General features: G+C 41.3%; 2 protein-coding genes across 9 annotated transcripts in view; one reads left to right on the forward strand and one right to left on the reverse strand.

The window, feature by feature from the left end:
- Positions 1 to 17,622, reverse strand: part of tube1 (tubulin, epsilon 1) — a 40,598-nt gene extending 22,976 nt beyond the window's left edge. The window contains exons 1-6 of one of the 2 annotated variants that reach the window (XM_043684590.2): positions 17,504 to 17,622; positions 10,259 to 10,332; positions 9,475 to 9,527; positions 9,144 to 9,204; positions 8,711 to 8,826; positions 1,861 to 1,982 (exon numbers count right to left, since the gene is read on the reverse strand). In XM_043684590.2, coding sequence (XP_043540525.1) covers positions 1,861 to 1,982; positions 8,711 to 8,826; positions 9,144 to 9,204; positions 9,475 to 9,527; positions 10,259 to 10,332; positions 17,504 to 17,528 — 451 coding nt within the window. In that variant the 5' untranslated portion in view covers positions 17,529 to 17,622. Of the gene's footprint in view, positions 1 to 1,860; positions 1,983 to 8,710; positions 8,827 to 9,143; positions 9,205 to 9,474; positions 9,528 to 10,258; positions 10,333 to 15,270; positions 15,312 to 17,503 lie in introns of those variants that run through there. The other variant, XM_087981115.1, reaches the window with a different exon arrangement.
- Positions 17,623 to 17,744: 122 nt separating this feature from the next.
- The window catches only part of LOC122545595 (BSD domain-containing protein 1-like), a 31,708-nt gene continuing 22,550 nt past the window's right edge, over positions 17,745 to 26,902 (forward strand). For 2 of the 7 annotated variants that reach the window (XR_015753726.1, XM_087981120.1), the window contains exons 1-3: positions 17,760 to 18,145; positions 18,236 to 18,284; positions 25,512 to 25,628. Coding sequence is in view for 6 of the 7 variants with exons in the window: in XM_087981120.1 (XP_087837246.1) it covers positions 18,135 to 18,145; positions 18,236 to 18,284; positions 25,512 to 25,628 (177 nt within the window). In the remaining variant the exon portion in view is untranslated. Of the gene's footprint in view, positions 18,146 to 18,235; positions 18,285 to 25,511; positions 25,629 to 26,902 lie in introns of all 7 variants that reach the window. The other 5 variants (XM_087981117.1, XM_087981116.1, XM_087981121.1 and 2 more) reach the window with 5 other exon arrangements.

The following is a 26,902-nucleotide window of genomic DNA, read 5'->3' on the forward strand; positions in this document are numbered from 1 at the left end:
AGGCTTTAGCATCACGCATGAACTGTCATAGTCAGAGCCAGGCAGTGCAAGGATTCTCTTTTTGTAGATGGAGAGGCAAATATAGGGCATCTCACCACTCAACATGGCCCAGTCTGCCCTGTTGAGGGCCTGAAAAGAGACAAAGGGAGGATTGAGTGAGACAAAAGGGGCTGGCATTGCTGTTAGCGCTGATACATGTAAAGAAACAGTGGTGAGGTGACCTGAGTGAGTGCATGCATCAGCAGCTCAAAACCATGCAGAGTTAGTAGTCTTGGTGTGACTGGGATTGGTGAGAGAGTGAGTGAGCAATGATATTGCATGCTATTGTCACCATGGTAGACCATGAGCTTCAGTGGGTGGTAGGTGCAGTGACAGAGATAAAGTGAGTGAGAGGTAGCAGAGGTGGGACTTACCCTCATGGACTAGGAAAGTTCATTGACCGTTTTGTAGTATTGTTACACGTTAGTCTGCACTGCTGACACCTCACTGACTGTGGTGGTAAGTGTGGATTAGGCTCCCAGGGTCTGGAACCATTATCTTATCAGTTGGTTCGAAAAGAAAAGGATGATCCTCACCTGCAACAATCCATTCACCAAGACCTCCAAGTCCCTGTTGGCAAATTGGAGACCAAGCTTGCCTCTGTCTGTCATTTCTGGGTATTTTTTATGACAAAGCACTCATGCAGGGCAGCTCTGGGCTAACAGTGCTTGAGCTGGTGCACATCTGCATTTTCGAGATTATCCTGGCCCTGTGAATCTCAAGAGGCCCAGCAGTGGCAAGTACATTTGCCTTTGGCAAGACAGAAGATAAAATGAACGAGGTGCCATAAGGGCACGGTGCATAGCTACCAAGAAGAGTTTTAAAGAATAGCATGAGAAATCACGTTAGGGCTCATGGAGAGAAATCCTCGAAGAAACTCAAAAAAAAACTGATTTCTGGTGAAATGCAGCCCCCTGCCCCCAAGGGAAGTTCAGTGGTGAATTATCAAGCCAATGAAAAGTTATCCTCTGGGTCATAATGCATTGTGGGTGGGCTACAGTGATAAAGCGTGGGAGTTCTATGCCTTATTGTTTGAAAACATCTAGAGCTGTCAGCTAATCTGATTGGTTGGCAGCTCCAGCATCATCAAAGCTCTACAGTGATCACTACATGCAGGTTCATTAAGGAAATCCAATGAAATCTGGGGTAAGGAAGTCTGGGTATTTTAAGATGTGAGGGAGTGAGGTTATAATACATGCATGTAGGAATGAAGGAGTGATGTCTTCTTGAATTGGAGGGCTTGCAATGTAGCTTCCAATTGGCAAAGGAACCTTCTAAAAATAATATTCTCTTCATTCATGCCTTTTTGAAAGGGGAAATAATAGGATTTCCACTCCCACCTGCCTGCCCATGACAAACACTTTCTGGTATATTATCAGGATCAACTGGATTTTAAGTAAGCTTATTTCACTCTTCAAATCCTGCCCCTGAAATCTGCACTTCCAAAAGGCCAAAGATGCTGTATTAATTGATACGTCCTTAAGTAGATATGTGCATTTTTTTCGTATAGATTATCAGGTGAAACAGAACAAAGGCAACTAAATGAAGTTATTAGTATAGAACAGCCATGATCTAACTGAATGGTAGAACAGCATGGAGGGATTAACACCCAACTCTTGTTCCAACATCTTGTCTTTGTTGAGTAGGTTGAGAACACTTATTTCATTATATATAGTCAAACATGGAAATGTTCCCTCTAACCACTTGACTTATTAAGCAAACTGGATAGTTCAAAATTAATAATTTACCTCTAATTTCTAACAAATTCAAAATAGGAATTGGCAGTGTCTTGAGAAGGCTTTGCACAGAGATAGTACTCACCTCCACCCATTGAGTGAATTAAAAAAAAGCACTGTAAACAATCACAGTGTTCAGCTGTTTTTCGGATTACGTCTAGAATACGATCACGGTACTGACAACCATATTGTCTATTTCCAACAGCCCTGAGGAAAAAAATTAATCAGAAAGTACACATGAAGTGACAGAACTGCATACACTAGTAAAACGTAATTGTTTTCCAAGTCTGTCAGATTTTAATTCAAAAATTAATTTAGAAAGTGTTCCATGAACATCATTACTCTGTGTACATTATTTACCAACTCTTTTTAGGGCTGATGTTTCCATGCTCCTGGCAATGAAGGAATCAATGTAACACACAAATAATTATTGAGACTGGAAATGAAATCTTAACAGCTATTGATTCCATTCCTACCCAGTTCTTTCAGAAGTATTAACTAAAATAATTAACTTCAAAGTTTCATATTCCAAACCTTTTTTTAAAATGTTTTAACTTTTGGGAAAGCAAATCTTAGCAGGACTTATACACTTAATGATAAGGTCCTAGGGAGTGTTGCTGAACAAAGAGTCCTTGGAGTGCAGGTTCATAGCTCCTGGAAAGTGGAGTTGCAGGTAGATATGATAGTGAAGAACGCACTTGGTATGCTTTCCTTTATTGGTGATAGTATTGAGTACAGGAGATGGGAGGTCACGTTACTGCTATACAGGACATTGGTTAGGCCACTGTTGGAATGTTGCATGCAATTCTGGTCTCCTTCCTATTGGAAAGATGTTGTGAAACTTGAAAGGGTTCAGAAAAGATTTACAAGGATGTTGCCAGTGTGGTGCCCACATCCAATTCGTGAATGATTAACACACACACACACACACACCACATACACACACACACCTGGCAAACTCGAGTCTTCTGCCTCTCACCCATGACCTGTGCACATTCACTCACCTTACACTTACCTGTCCTCTGTTTCTCACTTATATTGCACACTCACTCACCCCCTGACCCACACTCACTTTCTCAACCCATTGCTCACTACCTTTCTGTACTCTATTGTCCTTGCACACTCACCCACTGTCTCTCACTCACCTTGCATACTCACTTACCTTTCGCATTTCAGTCACTTTTGTTATTTATTTGTGGGATCTGAATGTTGTTAGCTAAGACAGCATTCATCCCCCATCTCTAGTTGCCCTTGAGAAAGTGTTGGTAAGCTGCCTTCTTGAACTGCAGTAGTCCATGTGCTGTAGGTTGACCCACAATGCCCTTAAGGAGTGAATTCCAGGATTTTGTCCCATTCTTTTGGAATATTGCATTCAATTCTGGTCTCCCTGCTTTAGGAAAGATGTTTTGAAATTTGAAAGGGTTCAGAAAAGATTTACAAGGAGGGTTTGAGATATAGGGAGAGGCTGAATAGGCTGAGGCTATTTTCCCTGGAGCGTCAGAGGCAGATGGGAAAAAGTTAGGACTGCAGATGCTGGAGACCAGAGTTGAAAAATGTGGTGCTGGAAAAACACAGCAGGCCAGGCAGCATCCGAGGAGCAGGGAAATTGATGTTTCGGGCATAAGCCCTTCTTCAGGATTCCTGAAGAAGGGCTTATGCCCGAAACGTCAATTCTCCTGCTCCTCGGATGCTGCCTGGCCTGCTGTGTTTTTCCAGCACCACATTTTTCAATGTTAGAGGCAGATGGGCAACCTTATCTAAGTTTATAAAGGCATGAGGGATGTGGATAAGGTGAATAGCCAAAATCTTCCCCCCAGGATATGAGAGTCCAAAACTTAGCAGCCAAGGTTTAAGGTTCAGAGGAAAGAGTTAAAAGGGTCCTAAGGGGCAACATTTTCACACAGAGGGTAATGCATGCACAGGAGGTGATGGAGGCTGGTACAATTACAACATTTACAAGGCATTGGATGGGTATATAAACAGGAAGGGTTTAGAGGGATATGGATCAAATGCTAGCAAATGGGACTAGATTAATTTAGGATATCTGGTCAGCATGGATGAGTTGGACCAAAGGGTATGTTTTCATACTGTACATCTCCATGACTTTATAACACCGAAGGAAGAGTGATGTATTTCCAAGTCAGGATGGTGTATGACTTTAAGGGAAACTTGGAGATGGTGGTGTTCCCATGAAACTGCTGCCATTTTCCTTTCAGATGGAAGTGGTCATGTCTGAGGATCTTTGGTAAATTGTCACAGTGCCTCTCGTGGATTATACAGGCTGTCAGCACAGAGTCAGTGGTGGAGGAAATAGTAATTTGTGGATGTGATGCCATCAAGTAGATTGCTTTGTTCTGGATGGGTTCAAACTTCTTGAGGGCTGTTGAAGCTGCATTCATCCAGGCAAGTGGTGAGCATTTCATCACGTTCCTGCCTTGTGAGATATAGACATTGACAGTCAGGAGGCGAGTTATATTCTGCAAGAGTCTGAGCCCCTGACCTGTTCTTGTAGCCACAGTACTGATATGATGAATCCAGTTCAGTTTCTGCTCAATGGTAACCACCAATGGCAACCAATGGTAGTAGGGAGATGTGGTGATGGTCCTACCATTGGGTGTCAAAGGACAATAGATAGCGCTGATGAAGAGTCATCTAGACCTGAAATATTAGCTTGTGCTCGCTCTCTCCATGGATGCTGACTGACTCACTGTGATGAAGCAGCCGAAGATGTTTGGACAAGGATAGTACACTAAGGAATACATACAGAGATGCCTTAGAGCTGAGATGATTGACCTCCAATCACCACGACAATCTTCCTTTCTGTCAGGTCTGACTCAAATCGGCAGAAAGCTTTACCCTTATTCACATTGTTTCCAGTTTTGCTAATACCACACTCAGTCAAATTGGCCTCAATGTCAAGCGTAGTCACTTTCACCTCATCTCTTCTGTCCATATTTGAACCAAGGCTGTAAAGAGGTCAGAAGCTGAGCGACCATGGCAGAACCCAAACTGGGCATCAGTGAGCGGGTTATTGCTCAGCAGATACTGATCGATAGCACCTTCCATCACTTTACTGATGATTGAGAGTAGACTGATAGGGCAGTAATTGGCTAGGTTGGGTTTGTCATGTTTTGTGTATAGGGAACATACATAGTCAATTTTTACATGGTCAGATAGAGATGAGTGTTGTAGCTGGTATTGGAAGAGCTTGGCTAAGGGTGCCGCATGTTCTGGAGCTCAAGTCTTCAGTACTATTGTCAGAATGTTGTTAGTGCCAAAAGTCTTTGCAGCATCCAATGGCTCCAAACATTTCATAAAATCACGGAGTAAATCAAATTGACTGAAGATATACGTATGGTGCTGGTGACCAGTGGATGAGGAACAGATAGATTATGCATTCAGCACTTCTGACTAAAGACTGGTGTGAATGCTTCAGCTTTATCTTTTGTACTGACGTGCTCTCTTATTATTGAGAATGGGGATGTTAAAGGAACCTCCTCCTCCACTGAGTTATTTAATTGTCTAAAATCATTCACAACAAGTTGTGGCAGGGCAGCAGAGCTTAAAAGTTGTGGAATTGTTTAGCTCTGTCTCTCACTTGCTACTAATGATGTTTGGCATGCAAGTAGTCCTATTTTGTAGCTTCACCCGGTTGACAACTTATTTTTGGCTATGCCTGATGTTGTTCTTGGCATTTCTTTCTGCTGGTTTCACTGATCTAAGGCTAATCCCCTGGTTTGGTGGTACTGGTAGAATGGGGAATACAGTGGGTCACAAGGTTGTAGATTGTGATGGATTGGATTTTATTGCTAATAGCCCATGTCCAATCTTCAGTAGTTAAATTTGTTCATTTAACAGAGTGATAGTGCCACACAAACTGACATGTATTTTCAACGTTAAGACAGAACTTTGTCTCTGCAAGGACAATGCGGTGGTCCCTCTTACCAATACTGTCATGGATAAAAGCATCTGTAACAGGCAGATTGATGAGGACAAGGTCATGTTTTTCCCTCACCACCTGCCAGAGACCCAATTAGTCTAGCAATGTCCTTTAGGACCCAACCAGCTCAGTCAGTACCGGTGCGGCTAAGCCACGTGTCGGACGTTGTAATCCCCCATCCAGGGTACATCTTTTACATTGTACAGAGTACATTAATCCTTCACCCAGAGTATATTCCTTGACATCCTTAGTTCTTCCTCCAAGTGCTGTTCAATACAGAGGAATATTAATTCACCAACTAAGGAAGGGCAGTATACAGTAATCAGCAGGTTTCCTTGCTCATGTTTGAGCAGATGCCATGACACTTCATGAGGTCTACAGAACATGTGAGCATGCAAGGTTTGTGAGGGACCAGAGGCCTCTCCACTTCCCTGGCTATCAAGATCTTCAGCCTAATCCGTCGCCTTTCAAATTATACTTAACCAAAAATGCAAAATAACGTTTTTCCTGAGTTAGTTCTGCTGCTTTACATTTGTCGTTTAAGTTAATGAGCTCATTCTTTGCATTTTCTATCACTGAGATTCAGGATTACTGCTGTAGCAAATTTCATTTTTTGCAAAATTTTCTCACTGAAAGGCAGAGGAAATAAAGGCTAAAATGTGCACCCAGTCCATCCTGCCGCACACCCCCATGCAAGAACATTGGACAACCCTGGTCAAGACAGAAATGTCTGGAGAACTGTGTTAAGTAAAAGGGGAACTAGGGAGAGAATAGGGTCCCTCAAAGATCAGCAAGGCAGCCTCAGGGTAGAGCCGCAGGAGTTGGGGGAGATACTAAACGAGTATTTTGCATCAGTGTTTACTGTGGACAAGGACATGGAAGATATAGAATGTGGGGAAATAGATGGTGACATCTTGAAAAATGCCAAATTACAGGGGAGGTGGTGCTAGATGTCTTGAAACACAAAGAGGATAAATCACCTAATTAGGTGTACCCTTGAACTCTGTGGGAAGCTAGGGAAGTGATTGCTGGGCTCCTTGCTGAGATATTTGGATCATCGATAGTCACAGGTGAGGTGCCAGAAGACTGGAGGTTGGTTAACGTGGTACCATACATTTTAAGAAAGGTGGTAAGAAAAAACAAGGGACTAATGCCTGACACTGATAGTGGGCAAATTGTTGGAGGAAATCATGAGGGACAGGATTTACATGTATTTGGAAAGGCAAGGACTGATTAGGGATAGTCAGCATGGCTTTATGTATGGGAAATCATGTCTTACAAACTTGATTGAGTTTTTTGAAGAAGTAACAAAGAGGATTGATGAGGGCAGAGCAGTGGACGTGATCTATACGGACTTCAGTAAGGGGTTTGACAAGGTTCCTCATGGGAGACTGGTTAGTAAGGTTAGACCTCATGGTATACAGGGAGAACTAGCCATTTGGACACCGAACTGGCTCAAAGATAGAAGACACAGAGTGGTGGTTGGGGGGTTGCTTTTCAGACTGGAGGCCTGTGACTAATGGAGTGCCCCAAGGATTGGTGCTGGGTCCATTACTTTTCATCATTTATATAAATGATTTGGATGTGAACATAGGAGGTATAGTTAGTAAGTTTGCAGATGACATCAAAATTGAAAGTATAATAAGCAGAGAAGAAGGTTACCTCAGAGTACAATGGGTTCTTGATCAGATGAACCAAAAGGCAGATGGAGTTTAATTTAGATAAATGCTGCATTTTGGAAAAGCAAATCAGAGCAGGACTTATACACTTAATGGTAAGGTCCTAGGGAGTGTCGCTGAACAAAAAGACCTTGGAGTGCAGGTTCATAGTTCCTTGAAAGTGGAGTCTAAGGCAGATAAGATAGTGAAGAAGGTGTTTGGTATGCTTTCCTTTATTGGTCACATTATTGAGTCTAGGAGTTGGGAGGTCATGGTGCAGTCGTACAGGATATTGATTAGGCCACTTTTGGAATATTGTACTCAATTCTGGTCTCCTTCCTATCGGAAGGATGTTGTGAAACTTGAAAGGGTTTTGAAAAGATTTACAAGGATGTTGCCAGGGTTGGAGGATTTGAGCAAAGGGAGAGACTGAATAGGCTGGGGCTGTTTTCCCTGGAGCGCCGGAGGCTGAGGGGTGACCTTTTAGAGGTTTATAAAATCATGGGAGAAATGAATAGGATAAATAGACAAAGTCTTTTCCCTGAGGTTGGGGAGTCCAGAACTAGAGGACATAGGTTTAGGGTGAGAGGGAAAAGATATAAAAGGGACCTAAGGGGCAACTTGCTCATGCAGAGAGTGGTACATGTATGGAATGAGCTGCCAGATGAAGTGGTGGAGGCTAGTACAATTGCAGCATTTAAAAGGCATCTGGATGGGTATATGAATAGGAAGGATTGAGAGAGATATGGGCCAGGTGCTGGCAAATGGGACTAGATTAGGTTAGGATATTTGGTTGGCATAGATGAGTTGGATCAAAGGGTCTGTTTCCGTGCTGCACATTTTATGACTCTAAATATGTTAAATAATACATACAAAAATTAACTAGAACAGTTCTCCCATAGTTGTGGTAAGGACCAGTTGGAGCAGCTGTTCAATCATTCCTACAGGCTCGCAGAACACTCCTTATTCCAATCTCACAGACTTGCACCTCTCCCATCCACCTCACAGTTAACAATACAACAATTTTCAAGCCTCAAACTGGAGTCACAGTGGGAAAAGGTTTGGTAAATACTGATCTAGAATATTATTGTTTTATGGTGGATAAGGCCAAGACTACAAATATGTTCAGCTAATTAAGAAATAAACTTAATATTGACAATCGACCAAAAACAAAAACTAACTTAAACAATTACAATGTAAATAATATAGATAAAAACATTTGGAGTGTATCAAATGTCGTTAGATGCTAAGCTGGTGGATTTACAAAATAGATTGACTGGATATGGAGGGTCCAATCGTCTTTAGCCATCATTTATCTATTCATTAGGTTTTCTTACCAATTATTACCGGAACCAGATACGTCAGTTATAAGTTGTTTACTGTCAAAAACGTCCCTCAATGGACCCTGAAGTAATTCATTAACGACACCTTCTTCCATGTCAATAAGTACTGCCTAAAAGATGAAAATATGTACTTACCAGAAGTTCAACTTTCACATTAATATTTATATCATTAACATTAATATCAGAACCAATGATTTGCATACATTAAATTAATTTAGAACACATGAAACCATAACAAATAGATGATGTAAAGTTTAAAATTATAAAACAAAAGTAAACCAGATCATTGCCAGAACGTTCATTTGTCTATTTATCCCATCATTTTCCTGCATAAAGTGAATCTTCCAACAAGAAATGCTTGCAGTCAATAGACAATTACTACTTCAACGACAAGTTATAATTGTACACGATAAGTAAAGATCTTTACCCGAGCTTTAAGAGATCGAATTTTTCCTTTATGAAGATTTGTATCATCTCCATTAGTAGATCTACGAAATAATGAATTCATAAAAACAGGTAATTGGGACTGTTTTTGAAATAATTAAGCAAAGAAAATTACATCAGAAAAATATTACTGCCGATCTATTCCTTTCCACTACTTGAAAAAGTTTTAATTTGCAACATTTGTAATTATCATTTTTACTATGCCATCAGTCAGCATCATTTCAAATTTATTGTCAATTTTCAAGGAAGGAAAATGTTCTGGTCTTTACAATATTTTCAATTTCAATAGATTCATGCAAAACTAAATTCCTTACCTTGTATCCACATTTCTAAAGAAGTTACCAAGTGCTTCATCATAGATGCCTTTCTAAATTAGAAACAGAATTAATCAATTTACTCTTTCAAAAACTGTTCAATGATAATGGCAAAGACTCAGTGGTGAGCACTGCTGCCTCACAGTGCCAGGGACCCAGGTTTGATTCCTGCCTTGGGTGACTGTGTGTGTGGAGTTTGCACATTCTCCCAGTGTCTGCGTGGGTTTCCTACAGATGCTCCAGTTTCCTCCCACAGTCCAAAGATGCACAGGTTAGGTGAATTGGCCATGCTAAATTGCCCATAGTGTTAGGTGCGTTGTCAGGGGTAAATATAGGGTAGGGGAATTGGTCTGGATGGGTTACTCTTCGGAGGGTTGGTGTGGACTTGTTGGACCAAATGGTCTGTTTTCATACTGTAGGGAATCTAATCTAATCAGCTATTGTAAAATCTAACCAATTCCGTTATCCAAGTAATAAAAGCACCTATATTAAGATACAAGTAATCAAGTCAAAAAGAATATGTACTTAATTTGTCGAAAACTCTTAAGGGGAGTGGAACAAGTCACTTTTACTTTATTAATTAGCAACCTATGAAATCATGCCAGTTGTTGAAAGCTTTCTGTACTTTGCATATACAGTATTCCTGACTAATATTTTCTTCCACCACTCCAAATGTCATTTAATCACATCTGAGTATAGTCTCATGGGTTGTAGGTGTTAAGTGATGTCTAAATATATTTCTATTTCCACTTGGAAAAAATCATAAGTATCACTGCTTATTTACCTTATTCACATTTGCATGCTCTCGTAAAACCAAGTCCCAGAATCTGCAGCCAACTTGATTGCCACATTGGCCCACTGGCAAGAGTGAAAACATGAAATTATTGTTTGCAAAAATATGAATACCACCAATATATACCTTTCTGAGTCTATGCTTTGGGACTTATTCAGAAGTAGTGGGGGGGGTGGCGGGGGGGAGGTAAGCGGGGAGAGCGCTGAGAATTAGTTCCTTACACACGAAATTCAGGTATTAAGTAATATTCCATACTTGCAGTGAATTTCATGTCTACATTACATTTGTTATGCCATTAAGTTGATTAAAGCTACAATCCAATATGACTCATATGCTCCAGGTTCAGGAGATATCCAAGTACTGGGAACATTTCTCATTAGGTGTGCTTAGTGCTAAACATTCTAATGGTGGCAAGACACAGAGTGTCATTGCATACACTGGCATGTGACAAAACAAGATTCAATTACAAATAGTTTTAGAATTTGCAAACACACTCAGCTGTAGTCAATTGCACGTGTGTTGTCCAACAAATAATAACCAATAAAATTAACAATATCCTTCAGTACATACTTATTATTTTGTACAAGATGCATAATGTTCTGTTGGACATTAGTCACTTATTTCAATAAGAAACAATCCTTTCAGAGAAAAATAATAAATAAAATGAATCATTAGTATATGCAACTTCAATGACCTTCTGAAAAGAAAGGGGTGGCACGGTGGCTCAGTGGTTAGCACTGCTGCCTCACAGTACCAGAGACCTGGGTTCAATTCCCTCCTCAGGCAACTGTCTGTGTGGAGTTTGCACATTCTCCCAGTGTCTGCGTGGATTTCCTCCAGGTACTCCGGTTTCCTCCCACAGTCCAATGATATGCAGGTCAGGTGAATTGGCCATGCTAAATTGCCCGTGGTATTAGGTAGATTAGTCAGGGGTAAATATAGGGGGGGGGGGGTTTCTCTTCGGAGGGTCGGTGTGGACTTGTTAGGCAGAAAGGCCTGTTTCCAGACTGTAGGGAATCTAATCAATAAAATGAATTGCATCATTGAGGTGTGTTCAAATTGTTTGCTTTTCTTTCAAGCCCTACTGCACACCTGGGTGACCTCAGAATGAAATCATGTAGCTCCCAAAAGACTGAAAGAAATTTTCCCAGATTGTTCTGCACAAATGAAAGCAATTGAACACATCTTAATTCATTCATTCACTCAGAAGCACTTACATATCAATAAATTTATGTTTTACTACATTGATTGCATGCTGTTCTCCCATTGTTAATTCTAAAGTCATAATGCCAATTCGTGTTTTTCATATAATTCATTATCTTATACACATCTTCAAGACCAATCCTCCGACACGTCTGAATCTTGAAAGGTTTCAGAAAAGATTGACTAGGATGTTGCCAGGCTTGGAGGATATGAGCTAGAGGGAGAGGCTGAATAAGTTGGGCTGTTTTCCCTAAAGTGTCAGAGACTGAGGGGTGACCTTATAGAATTTTATAAGTTTATGAGGTCGATGGATAGGATAAATAGATAAAGTCTTTTCTCTGGGGTGGGGGAGTTCAGAACGAGAGGGCATGGGTTTAAGGAGAGAGACAAAAAATATAAAGGGCAACATTTTCACACATGATGGTCTGTGTATGGAATGAACTGCCAAAGAAAATGTTAGAGGCTGGTACAATTACCACATTTAAAAGGCATCTGATTTGGATATAGAACTGGCTCAAAGGTAGAAGACAGAGGGTGGTGATAAAGGGTTGTTTTTCAGACTGGAGGCCTGTGACCAGTGGAGTGCCACAAGGATCGGTGCTGGGTCCTCTACTTTTTGTCATTTACATAAATGATTTGGATGTGAGCATAAGAGATACAGTTAGTACGTTTGCAGATTACACCAAATTTGGAAGTGTAGTGGACAGCGAAGGGAGTTACCTCAGATTACAACAGGATCTTGACTAGATGGGCCAATGGGCTGAGAAGTGGTAGATGGAGTTTCATTCAGATAAATGCAAGATGCTGCATTTTGGGAATGCAAATCTTAGCAGGACTTATACACTTAACGGTAAGGTCCTAGGGAGTGTTACTGAACAAAGAGACCTTGGTGTGCAGATTCATAGCTCCTTGAAAGCGGAGTCGCAGGTAGATAGGATAGTGAAGGTGGCGTTTGGTATGCTTTCCTTGGTCAGAGTATTGAGTACAGGAGTTGAGAGGTCATGTTGCACCTGTACAGGACATTGGTTAGGCCATTGTTGGAATATTGCGTGCAATTCTGGTCTCCTTCCTAGCAGAAAGATGTTGTGAAACCTGAAAGGATTCAGAAAAGATTTACAAGGATGTTGCCAGGGTTGGAGGATTTGAGCTATAAGGAGGTTGAACAGGCTGGGGCTGTTCTCCCTGGAGCGTCGGAGGCTGAGGGGTGACCTTATAGAGGTTTACAAAATTATGAGGGGCATGGATAGGATAAATAGACAAAGTCTTTTCCCTGGAGTCAGGGAGTCCAGAACTAGAGGGCATAGGTTTAGGGTGAGGGGGAAAGATATAAGAGAGACTTAAAGGGCAACTTTTTAACACAGAGGGTGGTATAGGTATCGAATGAGCTGCCAGAGGAAGTGGTGGAGGCTGGTACAATTTCAATATTTAAGAGGCATTTGGATGGATATATGAATAGGAAGGGTTTGGAGGGATATTGGCAGGGTGCTGGCAGGTAGGACTAGATTGTGTTGGGATATGTGGTCGGCATTCACGGGTTGGACCAAAGGGTCTGTTTCCATGCTGTACATCTTTATGACTCTATGATAATACGAATAGGAAGGGTTTAGAGGGATGCAGGCCAATTGCTGGCAAATGGGACTAGATTAGGTTAGGATATCTGGTTGGCATGGATGAGTTGGACTGAAGGGTCTGTTTCCATGCTGTACATCTCTATGAATTCTGTACCTTGACTTGGTGTGCATGGCAAATTTGCATTAGTTTTATCGTCCTGACTCTCAGGAATACACAGGCGGGTTTTAGCTTCTAGCAGTGCCAATAATTTAATGCTAAACCTGCCCCTTTCCAAAAATCAGTACTTGCTCTCTTCAGCACTGCTTTCAATGCTTGACAGTTTCTTGTTTTCATAATCAGAATTGGACATATCATGTTTAGTGGCATCATACCAAACTCACAAAGTTATGTCTGCGAAAATCTGAAACAATCAGACATTTTACTTCCAAAAATACCATGCCTGAGAAAGGCTACAACAGTACAGCACCCTCTAACAGAGGTCTCTGAAGCCTGTGGTTAGGCTGAAGATTGAGAACAAAAGATACCCTGCATCCCCTGAGGAGCAGGAAGGGGAGAAGTATGATCAGGCTACTGTGAGGAAGGTCTACAGATCTCAACCACGTCTCTTTTCTACCTTCCTATTTGAATGTGAATACCACAGTAGCCTTTTTCCAACCTATTTTCCCAGTTTCTTTCATAATGGTGATGACGACTTTTTCTGTTTTAACAGTGTGGGAGAAATATCATCTGTCTCTATCATTAAAATACAATACCTTATCACAAATTTGACATTGAAGAAAACTGCTTTTCTGGCCCTGGAGCGAATACAGGCATGAGGGGTATTGGGAGACCCAATCCTCTTTACTCCTCAGTTATCTCCTAAAGCTCACAATCACCTTCAAACATCATCCCTCACTATGGAAAGATTACCATCTTGTCTCACCACCTTGCCTTCTGTATCCCATCACTGTTTCCACTCCATATATTTTGCTGTTCAATACTGTGGTCCCTCTCTGAATCCCACAGACCCTACCATATGAAGACACCATCTGTAGTCAGCCAGAAGTTAAGAGTGGAATAAAATCGAAAGAAAATATGCACAATGCTGCAAAAAGCAATTGTATGCCAAGAGATTAGGAAGACATTAGAATCCAACAAAGGAGTACTACAAAAGTATTAACAGGGAGAGACTGGAGAAAGAGATAAAACTAGTGAAAAGAATTAAAGCAGTGTATATAAAAAAGATAGAGCATATCTAAAGTCAGCTTTGTCTGCTCAGAGACAAGGGTATTAATAACAGGGAAAAACAAAACAACAGAAATTTTGAACAAGTAATTTCATAGAATCACTACAGTGAGGAAGCAGGCCATTTGACCCATCAAGTCCATTCTGAAGAGCACCCTCTTAGATCCACCCAGCTACCCTAGCCTTGTAAACCTGAATTTCCCATGGCTAAACCACCAACTTGCACAGCCCTGGATACTATGGGCAATTTAGCATGGCCAATCCACCTAGCCTGCACAGTTTTGGATTGTGGGAGGAAACCCACACAGATACAGGAGAACGTGCAAACTCCACACAGACAGTCGCTGAGGGTGGAATTGAACCTGGGTCCCTGGCGCCGTGAGGCAGCAGTGCTAATTGCTAAGGCACTCTGTCACACCTATTTGTATTTGTCTTCAGATTAGAAGACATAAAAAAAGTCCCAAGGGAGAGGCAAAAGGGAGTGAGAAACACAAAATAATCAGAAGAGACAAAATACTGGGAAAATAAGTAACAAATGTGCAAAATCAAAATCGCTCGGTTGGCCAAGTGCATTCCATGTTAACTGTAAATAACTCAAGGCAGGGTCCTTTTGCGTATAAATTTTACCAACTCTCTGAAACAACTTTGGTTATATTTGAAAATATGCTATTTTAGATGTCACCCACACATTGCAGTAATTAATAAGTGTGAAAATTCTGGTCAGTTCAGTGATTTCTAATTCATTGCACTCTAAAAGGAATTTCAAGAAGGCATTGCATGAGAATGGGGGAAGGGAGTAGAAGAGGTTAAAGCGAAGAGTGCAGCTTATATGGATCAGGAGCAGGAGTAGGCCATTCAACCCCTATAACACTGTTCAGAGAGACCACGGCTGACCTGACTGGAACTGAAATCCACATTCCGATCTGCCCAATAACATTTCAACCTCTTTCTATGCAAGAATCTACTTCTGCCTTAAAAATGTTTAAGGACTCTTCATCCATCACCTGTTTAGGGCAAGTTCCAGTTCCAGGGTAAGGTAGCTGGGTGGATCTAAAAGGGTGCTCTTCAGAATGGACTCGATGGGCCGAATGGCCTGTTTCCTCACTGTAGTGATTCTATGAAATAACTTGTTCATAATCTTTGGAGAAAAAGAAAATTACCTAATCCCTGTTTTAAATGGGTAACCCCTGATTTTTAAACAGTGATCTCTAGTTCTAGATTCTCCTAGAAGAGGAATTATTTTCTTCATATCTACCCTTTCAAGATTCTGTGTTTCAATCAAGTTGCTTCTTACTCTTTTAAATGTCAGCAGATACAAGCCTGGGGTCGGTTCAATCTCTCTTCAGAAGAAAACTTGTGCAGTCCAGGTATTCATCCAGCAAACCTTTCTGGTCTGCCTGCAATGCATTATATCTTTCCTTAAAAAAGGTGACCAATACAGTATGCAGGAATCCAGATGGCATGTCAGGAGAGTCCTTTACAACTGAGCATAATGTTGCTATTTCTGTACTCAATTCCTCTAGCAATAAATGACAGCATTCTATCAGCTTTCCTAATTACTTGGAGTACCTGTATACTAAATTTCTGTGATTTGTATATTAGAATGTCCAGATCTGTCTGCATCTCAGAGCTCTGAAATATCTCATCATTTATATACTATGGTTTTTATTCTTTCTGTCAAAATGTACAACTTCACATTTTCTCACATTATATCCCAATTGCCACATCTTTGCTCACTCATTTTACCTATCAATATATTTTTGCACTGCCCTGGTGTTTTCTTCAAAAACTTGCCTTTGAATTCTCATCAAGTTTGACAACCATGCCTTCTGACTTTCAACTAAGTTGTTGTAATGAATAGTTGAGCTTTAGTTTTTTGCAATAACCCTTGACATGGCACCTTATCAAATACTTTCTGGAAATTGCAAGTACAATACAATACTGGTTCCCTTTGCAGTCACAAAACCTGTTTGCTCCTCGAAACATTCCAATCGATTGGTCAAACATGATTTCCCTTTCACAAAACTATGCTGATTTTCCTCAATTATCTTGAACTTATTGAAGTTATAACTTCTTTACTAATAGTTTTTCATTTTTCAGTATGATGGTTGTTAAACTAACTGGCTTATATATTCCTACTTTCTACCCCACTCAATTTTTGAATGAAGAAGTGACATTTATCATCCTTCAAATTAAAGCACGATGCTAAAATCAAGAGTGTTTTAGAACATTAAAACCAATACATTATCTATCTCACTAGACACTCTTTTAAATCCCTGGGATGAAGTCCATCTAGACACAGGCAGTTATCAGTCCGCAGCACCAACAGTTTACTTACTAATACCTCTGGTGACTAATTTTCTGCAGTACCTCTCCCTTCCAATTTACTGATTTAGCAATGCTTCTGGAATGTTACTTGTATCTTTTATCATGAAGTTAGATACAAAATACCTGTTAATTCATCTGGCAGTTTCTTACTTTTCATTATAAATCTCCCAGTCTCACTAATTAGAGGACCAATAGTCACTTTGTCAACACTGTTAAAATATTTATAGAAACTCTTGCCTTTTGTTTTTTGTACTTCTGGCTAGTTTTCTCTTGTACTTCTTTATCCGTTTTTAGTCATTCCTTGATGCTTTTTATATTCTGTCCAATATTCTGACCTACCACCTTTCTTTTTACAATGATGTGCATTTTTAGTTTGGTTTAATAGAATCGTTAACATTCCTAGTCAACCACAGGTCACAGATGTTTATTTTTTCTTTCTCGTTGCTGGTATCTATTCCATGATACTGGATTGACCTATACATTAATCAAATTTCCCAAATCATTTCAGGCAGCTATGTTTTCATTCCCTCATAATTACCCATGGGGAAAACAGAGTCGCCTGAAATTGCTCGGAGGGGAAATTGTGAAGACAAGGAGGGCACATAGAGCCAGCTGAAGTGAACTGGCAAGTTATGCTAAAAGACAGGTCGATTAGAGATGCAGAGAATCACTGGCGGCAACTTGCAGGTTTCAGCGTTAACGCTGTACGTCGGCTAACTGTAGCAGCGATTCCGTAGCTCTGAACCAGGAGACCCAGGTGCAACTCCCATCTGCTCCAGAGATGGGTGAGGAAAACAGCCGGCATGCAGGCACCGCAGGAGTCGGCCCTCAGCTTCACCGTGAGCTCAGGAGGTGCAAGGTAGGGAGAGGGACGCGATGTCGGGGCAATGATGGAGTTCAGCCGCTTACCTTGGACAAGGACGGATTGGGTCATCTCTTCCCCGCAACCCCCGTCTCCCTCACACACGCGGGGTCCCAGGTTGCTATGGTTTCCCGGGCGTTCTTTTTGCCGCCGCTTGTCAGTTCGCGCGCCGTTGCCTCAAGGGGACGTTACTGACGCACTACGTCACGTTCACGTGGAAACGATCCGCCTGTCGGGGCGGGGTCGCGAGTGCGACGTCAGCCCCTGCAGCTGCCGTCACGCGCTGACGGTTATCTGAGCCCGGGGCAAGCGTGGTAGCTGTGGCTGTACACTTGTGTCTACCTTCTCTCTCTCTCTCTCTCAGCATAGTGCTGGAGTGATTTTGTTTCAGCTGCTAATTCGACAAAACTGAAACAATTTTGTGTGAGTCGCATGCTCCTCATTGATAAATCAACCTTAACACTGCAGGGTTAGTGTCTCTTGATAATTAATGACTCTTTAAAAAGGTAAAGCCCAGTGTTCGTTTCCTTTCCCATAATGTTTTTATTTGCCACGGTGGCAATGATGCCATGCCCATTTTGTGTTGTAGCCACTCGGATGACGCAGTTTTTGACTGCAACCGTTTGATCCACGCTGTGATTCTCACGGTTGTAAGGTTGGGCATATCATAACTGCAGAATGACGAATAGGTAAGTGTTTGTTTGAAAACAATGTGAGCGGCGTGAGGTAGCAGCATTTTTTAAAAATTGCAATTATTTCTCCTGAATTTTGTTTGGTAGGTGGTGGGGAGGTTGGATTAAACAAAACATCGCAACAGCGAAAGCTAAGGTACGACTATGTTTTTTAAAAACAAATCAGATTGCCTGCAAAGCTGGAGTAATTCGTTAGATTGTTTTTACGATTTCTTTTTACCAAATTAATTTCATTAGTATGTATATTATATTCATTGTGAGTATAATTTGTGCGTGCCGATGCAACTATGGCATTGCCCGCCTCTACTGGAGAATATGGTGTCAAATTATTCATCCACTTCAATCTATTTGTTTTGTCTTTCACACATTTTGAAGTTAGTTCTTTTAACTTTTTGCATTTTGTGTTGTTGACCTGATAAACCCCCAACCTGAAAATGAGGGTGAAGACTGAAGGAAAAGTATGGCCCTCAGCAGCTCGTTTGCACTTTTTCTTTACCTTCCTACCATCCCATATTTAATAGCTGATTCACAATAGCTGGACAAAAGTTCATCATCACTTCCCCGATGCACTTAATTGCTCTCTTTATAAAGTTAAGGATTCCATATGCCTTTTTTTTAAACTGACTCCTCAACTTGTCAAGCCACTTTTAAGATCTGTACATGTATATCCCCACGTCTCCCTGTTTTACATAAATAAATTACTTCACAGTTGTGGCAAACTTCATCTGGCATAAGTAGGATAAGGAGTAGATAACAAGACCCCTTTTGTCTACTCTGCTGTTCATTAATCCACCTGACCTAGGTCTCTTTATAGCTCACTAAGAATAGCTGTCCACTACTTGCATCAACTAGCACTTAAAATTTAGCTCGAATTCAGCAATTCTGGGGAATAAGGTATTGTTTGTACTGGCAGTAATTTTTTTGCTATGGCATTTGTGTTGTGACATTGCATATCAAATTGCTTGCATTATATTAATGTTGCTAAATACCATAAATAGAATAGAGGGTACTTATTTGCCTTCACCTCTTGTTGGATGACAGACACTGGTGGTGCCTCCTGCTATATGGCTTCTTTTCCTCCCATTTTTTCAGACTCTTTAACAAACAGAAGTGAAAATTTGAAATTGTCAAGAATATTTTCATTTTATTGAAAGAGTCCACCACCAGAGATATATTTCCATCCACACCCCTGTCTGCATTCCGCAAAGACCATTCCCTCTGGACTCCCTTGTTAGGTCCATGCCCCTCACCAACACACCCTCTGCACCAGCACCTTTTCTTGCCACCACAAGAGGTGTAAAATCTGTGCCCACACCTCCCCCCCTCATCTCCATCCAAGGTCTCAAAGGATTCTTCCACATCCAAAAGAGATTTTCCTGCACATCCACACACCATCCACTCTGTTGCTCCAGATATGGCCTCCTCAGCTTTGGGGAGACAGGACACCAACTTGAGGAACATTTCGGAGAACATCTCAGGGGGACATGCACTAAACAAACCATTGCCCTCAGGCCGAACACTTCAAGTCCCCCTCCCACTCTGCCAAGGACATGCAAGTCCTGGGCCTTCTCCACTGTCAGATTCGAGCCACCCAACACCTGGAGGAAGAACCCCTCAACTTCCACCTTGGGACTCGCCAACCCCTAGGGATCAATGTTGATTTCATCAGTATCCTCGTCTCTTCCACCCTCGTCTTTTCCAGCACAGTACAGCAGCACTTTTGACTCTGAGCTCCAACATCTGCAATTCTCGCTTTCTTCTTATTGAAAGAGTAGCATGTTAGGATGTGAGGTGAGGAAGGGACTTCTGTAAGAAGAATCATGTTCCATAAAAAAGTGCTGGAAGTCTTGCAAGGCAACCGAAGTGATATGTGCTGACACCATGTCTGCTTGACCTGCAGAGTCAGAGTCATAGAGATGTACAGCATGGAAACAGACCCTTCGGACCAACCCGTCCATGCTGACCAGATATTCCAACCCAATCTAGTCCCACCTGCCAGCACCTGGCCCATATCCCTCCAAACCTTTCCTATTCGTATACCCATCCAAATGCCTCTTAAATGTTGCAATTGCACCAGCCTCCACTACATCCTCTGGCAGCTCATTCTATACACGTACCACCCTCTGCGTGAAAAGGTTGCCCCTTCGGTCTCTTTTCTAACTTTCCCCTCTCACCCTAAACCTATACTCTGTAGTTCTGGACTCCCCCACCACAGGGAAAAGACTTTGTCTATTTACCCTATCCATGCCCCTCATAATTGTGTAAACCTCTATAAGGTCACCCCTCAGCCTCCGACGCTCCAGGGAAAACAGCCCCAGCCTGTTCAGCCTCTCCCTGTAGCTCAGATCCTCCACCCCTGGCAACATCCTTGTAAATCTTTTCTGAACCCTTTTAGGTTTCATAACATCTTTCCGATAGGAAGGAGACCAGAATTGCACGCAATATTCCAACAGTGGTCTAACCAATGTCCTGTACAGCCGCAACATGACCTCCAACTCCTGTACTCAATACTCTGACCAATAAAGGAAAGCATACCAAACGCCTTCTTCATTATCCTATCTACCTGCGACTCCACTTTCAAGGAGCTATGAAGCTGCACTCCAAGGTCTCTTTGTTCAGCAACACTCCCTAGGACCTTACTATTAAGTGTATAAGTCCTGCTAAGATTTGCATTCCCAAAATGCAGCACCTCGCATTTATCTGAATTAAACTCCATCTGCCACTTCTCAGCCCACTGGCCCATCTGGTCCAGATCCTGTTGTAATCTGAGGTAACCCTCTTTGCTGTCCACTACACCTCCAAATTTGGTGTACTCTGCAAACTTACTAACTGTACCTCTTATGCTCGGATCCAAATCATCTCCATAAATGACAAAAAGTAGAGGGCCCAGCACCGATCCTTGTGGCACTCCACTAGTCACAGGCGTCCAGTCTGAAAAACAACCCTCCATCACCAAATCCAAATGGCTAGTTCTCCCTGTATTCCATGAGATCTAACCTTGCTAATCAGTCTCCCATGGGCAACCTTGTCGAACGCCTTACTGAAGTCCATATAGATCACATCTATTACTCTGCCCTCATCAATCGTATTTGTTACTTCTTCAAAAAACTCAAATCAAGTTTGTGAGACATGACTTCCCACGGACAAAGCCATGTTGACTATCCCTTATCAGTCCTTGTCTTTCCAAATACACGTACATCCTGTCCCTCGGGATTCTCTCCAACAACCTTCCCACCACCGAGGTCAGGCTCACTGGTCTATAGTTCCCTGGCTTGTCTTTACCGCCCTTCTTAAACATTGGCACCATGTTTGCCAACCTCCAGTCTTCTGGCACCTCACCTGTGACTATCGATGATACAATTTTCTCAGCAAGAGTCCCAGCAATCACTTCTCTAGCTTCCCACAGAGCTCTCGGGTACACCTGATCGGTCCTGGGGATTTATCCACCTTTAACCATTTCAGGTCATCCAGCACTTCCTCCTCTGTAATCTGGACATTTTGCAAGATGCCACCATCTATTTCCCTGCCATCTATATCGTCCGTATCCTTTTCCACAGTAAATACTGATGCAAAATATTCATTTAGTATCTCTCCCATTTTCTGTGGCTCCACACAAAGGCCGCCTTGCTGATCTTTGAGGGGCCCTATTCTCTCCCAAGTTGCCCTTTTGTCCTTAATATATTTGTAAAATCCCTTTGGATTCTCTTTAATTCTATTTGCCAAAGCTATCTCATGTCTCCGTTTTGCCCTCCTGATTTCCATCTTCAGTATACTCCTACTGCCTTTTTACTCGAAGGGATTCACTCGATCTATCCTGTCTATACCTGACATATGTTTCCTTCTTTTTCTGAACAAAACCCTCAATTTCTTTATTCTGGATTAGTAGTGCTGGAAGAGCACAGCAGTTCAGGCAGCATCCGAGGAGCAGTAAAATCGACGTTTCGTGCAAAAGCACTGCTTTATTCCTGATGAAGGGCTTTTTCCCGAAACGTTGATTTTACTGCTCCTCAGATGCTGCTGTGCTCTTCCAGCACCACTAATCCGGAATCTGGTTTCCAGCATCTGCAGTCATTGTTTATACCTCAATTTCTTTAGTCATCCAGCATTCCCTATACCTACCAGCCTTCCCTTTCACCCTGACAGGAATATATTTTCTCTGGATTCTTGTTATCTCATTTTCTGAAGGTTTCTCATTTCTGAAGACTTCCCATTTTCCAGCCGTCCCTTTACCTGCGAACATCTGCCTCCAATCAGCTTTCGAAAGTTCTTGCCTAATACCGTCAAAATTGGCCTTTCTCCAATTTAGAACTTCAACTTTTAGATCTGGTCTGTCCTTTTCCATCACTATTTTGAAACGAATAGAAGTATGGTTGCTGGCCCCCAAAGTGCTCCCACACTAACACCTCAGTCACCTGCCCTGCCTTATTTCCCAAGAGCAGGTCAAGTTTTGCACCGTCTCTAGTAGGTACATCCACATACTGAATCAGAAAATTGTCTTGTACGCACTTAAGAAATTCCTCTCCATCTAAACCTTTAACACTATGGTTTTTGGAAAGTTAAAATTCCATACCATAACTACCCTATTATTCTTACAGATAGCTGAGATCTCCTTACAAGTTTGCTTCTCAATTTCCCTCTGACTATTGGGGGGTCTATAATACAATCCCAATAAGGTGATCATCCCTTTCTTATTTCTCAGTTCCACCTAAATAACTTCCCTGGATGTATTTCTGGGAATATCCTTCCTCAGCACAGCTGTAATGCTATCCCTTATCAAAAATGCCACTCTCCCTCCTCTCTTGCCTCCCTTTCTATCCTTCCTGTAGCATTTGTATCCTGGAACATTAAGCTGCCAGTCCTGCCCCTCCCTGAGCCATGTTTCTGTAATTGCTATGACATCCCAGTCCCATGTTCCTAACCATGCCCTGAGTTCATCTGCCTTCCCTGTTAGGCCACTTGCATTGAAATAAATGCAGTTTAATTTATTAGTCCTACCTTCTCCCTGCCTGCCCTGACTGTTTGACTCACTTCTGTTCTCAGCTGTACCCGTCTCAGATCGATCTCTTTCCTCACTCTCTCTCTCTCTCTCTCTCTCTCCCTGGGTCCCACCTCTCCTCTTCTCCCCCGCACCTTACTAATTTAAATCCTCCCAAGCAGTTCTAGCAAATTTCCCTGCCAGTATATTAGTCCCCTTCCAATTTAGGTGCAATCCATCCTTCTTGTACAGGTCTCTTCTACCCCAAAAGAGATTCCAATGATCCAAAAATGTGAATCCTTCTCCCATACACCAGCTCCTCAGCCATGCATTCATCTGCTCTAATCTCCTATTCCTGCCCTCACTAGCTCGTAGCACTGGGAGTAATTCAGATATTACTACTCTTGAGGACCTCCTTTTGAAATTTCTGCCTAACTCTCTGTAATCTCCCTTCAGAGGCTCAACCTATTCCCTTCCAATGTCGTTGGTTCCAATGTGGACAAGACCTCCTGCTGGCCCCTCTCCCCCGTGAGAACATTCTGCACCCTCTCTGAGACATCTTGATCCAGGCACCATTCTGCTTTTTCTCTGCTGGCCACAGAAACGTCTGTCTGTACCTCTGACTACAGAATCCCCTAACACAATTGATCTCTTGGAAGCCGACGTACCCCTCGTTGCATTAGAGCCAGTCTCAATACCAGAAACTTGGCTGTTTGTGCTATGTTGCCCTGAGAATCCATCACCCCCTACATTTTCCAAAACAGCATACCTGTTTGAAATGGGTATATCCACAAAAGACACCTGCACTAGCTGCCTACCTCTCTTTCCTGAAGAAGGGCTTATGCCCGAAACGTCGATTCTCCTGTTCCCTGGATGCTGCCTGACCTGCTGCGCTTTTCCAGCAACACATTTTCAGCTACATCTCTTACCCTTCCTGGAGTTAACCCATCTATGTGACTGTATCTGAGACTTTCTCCCCTTTCTATAACTGCCATCCATCACATACTGTTGCTGTTGCAAATTCCTCATCGCTTCTATCTGTCTCTCCAACAGATCCACTCGATCTGATAAGGTTCACATCCAATAGCATTTATGGCAGATATAATCTGCATTAACCCTTAAACTCTCTTTAAACTCCCACATCTGACAAGAAGTACATATCACTGCAAAGGCCATTTTTGCCTCTTTACAATCTACAGACCCAGAAGATAACACCGTCTTATTCCTCTACAAACACTGCCCCAGGTTAAATTAATAGTTATGGCTTATATTTCAAGTCTAATCAAGAGATGTATCTCCAAAAAAACATAATCCAGAAAGAATCCACTATACTCACTACTGCTGCCTTTCTCTTGGACAGACTTAAAACAACAATTAACTTAACTGATTCTGTGCTGTGAACTTCGCTCAACAGTTCTTCCAAGATTAGTTGTGAATTTCACTGTTTATTAATTTTCCCAGATGCACTCTGATGTCCAGCGATACACGAATTCAAACAGCAGAGGCAGTAACTGTGCAGGGTTTTTTTCTCTCGCGCGCGCGCTCTCTCTCCTGCACTGTCCTCACCATGTGCTTCCTTTATCTGCTCTTCTCCCTTTTAAACTGCTGTTGTTTTGACCTTTTTTTTCCAAAGTTCCAAAACAATGCAACAGCATATAAAACAGTAATTGCTGCTCCTGGAATTCGAGGAAATCACCTCCAGCACCTAAAATACCTCAAAAGAAGGAGCAGCTCTTACAGCCAGAAATTTTTCCCGTCCTCCATCTACTACTATGGTAAAGTAATGTTGGTTCCGGATGGAACAAGTAATGTCTTTTAAGTTTCTCTGTTATAACCATACCTATAGAGTGCTTTCATTGCATATTTTTTATGTTTATGTAGGTACATGGCAATAATCTTTGGAGAAGAAACAATACAAGAAATTCTATCAACAAGATTTAATCACCACATTTGAAATTTGTGACTCTCTGCTGCTAGCTTGACATTTGTAGAAAGTTTAAAGTTATTGTCCTTTTCCTTTTAAAATAGAAGTAGCCTCTTGGTTTCATATGATTTCCCAATCACTGTTATTGATGCCATGTTCACCTTTTGCAAATTAGGATTAGTCAGAAACCTAGATCATTTCAGCATAGTGATTGTATGTATCACAAGACTGCGCTGTTAGACACACACAAACCCAGATGGAGGTGTCCAAGGAAAATTCTACCTCTCTTTTTAGAATAAAAAGAAAAGTTCTTGTTGGCACTGTCATCCCATCCATAGGTGACATGAGAATGTTGTCAATGTACTATGTGTTGTTTAAATTCAACCAGTTATAGTCTCTGCAATGATTTCAAATTTGTGTGCAATAGAATTAAGGCTTTATCCACCTTTATATTTTTAATTCAGTCTGCGAAAGCTGTGGAGCTTTTGACCCGTGATCTGGCTGAATTTACTCAGGTTATCCAACAGGATACTGTGACTACAATTTCAGCGACAGCCTTAGCATTCAAAGAGAAACTTAATGTGAGTCTATATTGTTCTGATTCTAGGAGATGTTATACAACACAAGTTTAACTTTCTGGATCAGTGTTTTTTTGTTTTAATGAGGTGGTCTCTCCTGCTGTTCTTAGACTGCTGAATGGACCTTTCTATTTTCAAGTCTACTGTTGACCTTGCTTTTATGCACCTTCTGTGCAGTAGTAACTTTGTATGCCTTGCTTTGTCTAAGCACTTGCTGATCTGTATGTCCTTGACCTGCCTGTACTATTTGAAAAACAAAACTTTTTGTTTTGTACTTGGGTACATGTAACAATAATAAATGAATTTTTAAAAAAGGCATGTAATATATAAGATTTTTACAAAATGAATGTTTCATAAGTAAAAGAAATGAAGAAAAATAGATTATCCAGATTTTTTACTTATAAAGATCATTTGAATGATATAAAATTATAAGCCCAGTCACATACCTTTCCATACTCCAAAGCACACCTCATACAGTACTCCCACCAGAAATCCTTTTCTCTAACACCTTAATGGGTTTAATTTGATGCCAACCCCCAGCCTCAAATCTTATGGCTTCTTTCTGGAGTTATTGCACACTTGACTTAAATGTATTCAGTTTCAAATAATCTCTTTTGGTTTTATCCAAAACATATGGTCTGGGGCTGAAACTAACCCTTTACAGTAAGGTAATCTGGTATTAAGAAGTCTGCTTATCTTCTCCCTTTCTTAGGAGCAACTTCACACAGAACATACTAAAACTGGAAATCAAATTACAAATGGTTCTCTCTTTCAACTTCAAATATTTTCCCTACGTTTATGAAAAAAAGTTCAGAAGATGCTAACAGAAAGTTTCAGATGCAGTTGTTTATCTTGCTAGGTTGTAAACCTTCCCAAGTTAAATAAAAAACAATTAGTTCTGAAAACTAGTCCTTTAAAAAAACATGGCTGCAGAAACAAATTGCAGTTAATTATTAATTCCTTCAGCCACCCAGAAAATATGCCACTAAAATCTCTGAAACTAAAAACATAGCACAAATTACATTAAAAATATATAAACATCACTAGCCCTTATAATGATTTCAAATAGAAGACAGAATATTCCAGAACAATATAACTATAAATTTATTAATTTTAGCTACAATGTTTAGTATTCATATTCTAACTCTTGCATCAGGCCTTGAGTACTGGTTTATTTTACATAATGTCTCATTACAAATTGTGTTCATTTGTTGTGTCCATACTAATCAGTTGTATGCATCTTGGCTAGAAAACTATATTTGTTTCACCTCTGTAAA

Source organism: Chiloscyllium plagiosum, unplaced genomic scaffold, assembly GCF_037043375.1.
Source record: "Chiloscyllium plagiosum isolate Xiang-an unplaced genomic scaffold, Cpla_swu_hap1 HiC_scaffold_3, whole genome shotgun sequence".
NCBI classification, from domain to species: Eukaryota; Metazoa; Chordata; class Chondrichthyes; order Orectolobiformes; family Hemiscylliidae; genus Chiloscyllium; species Chiloscyllium plagiosum.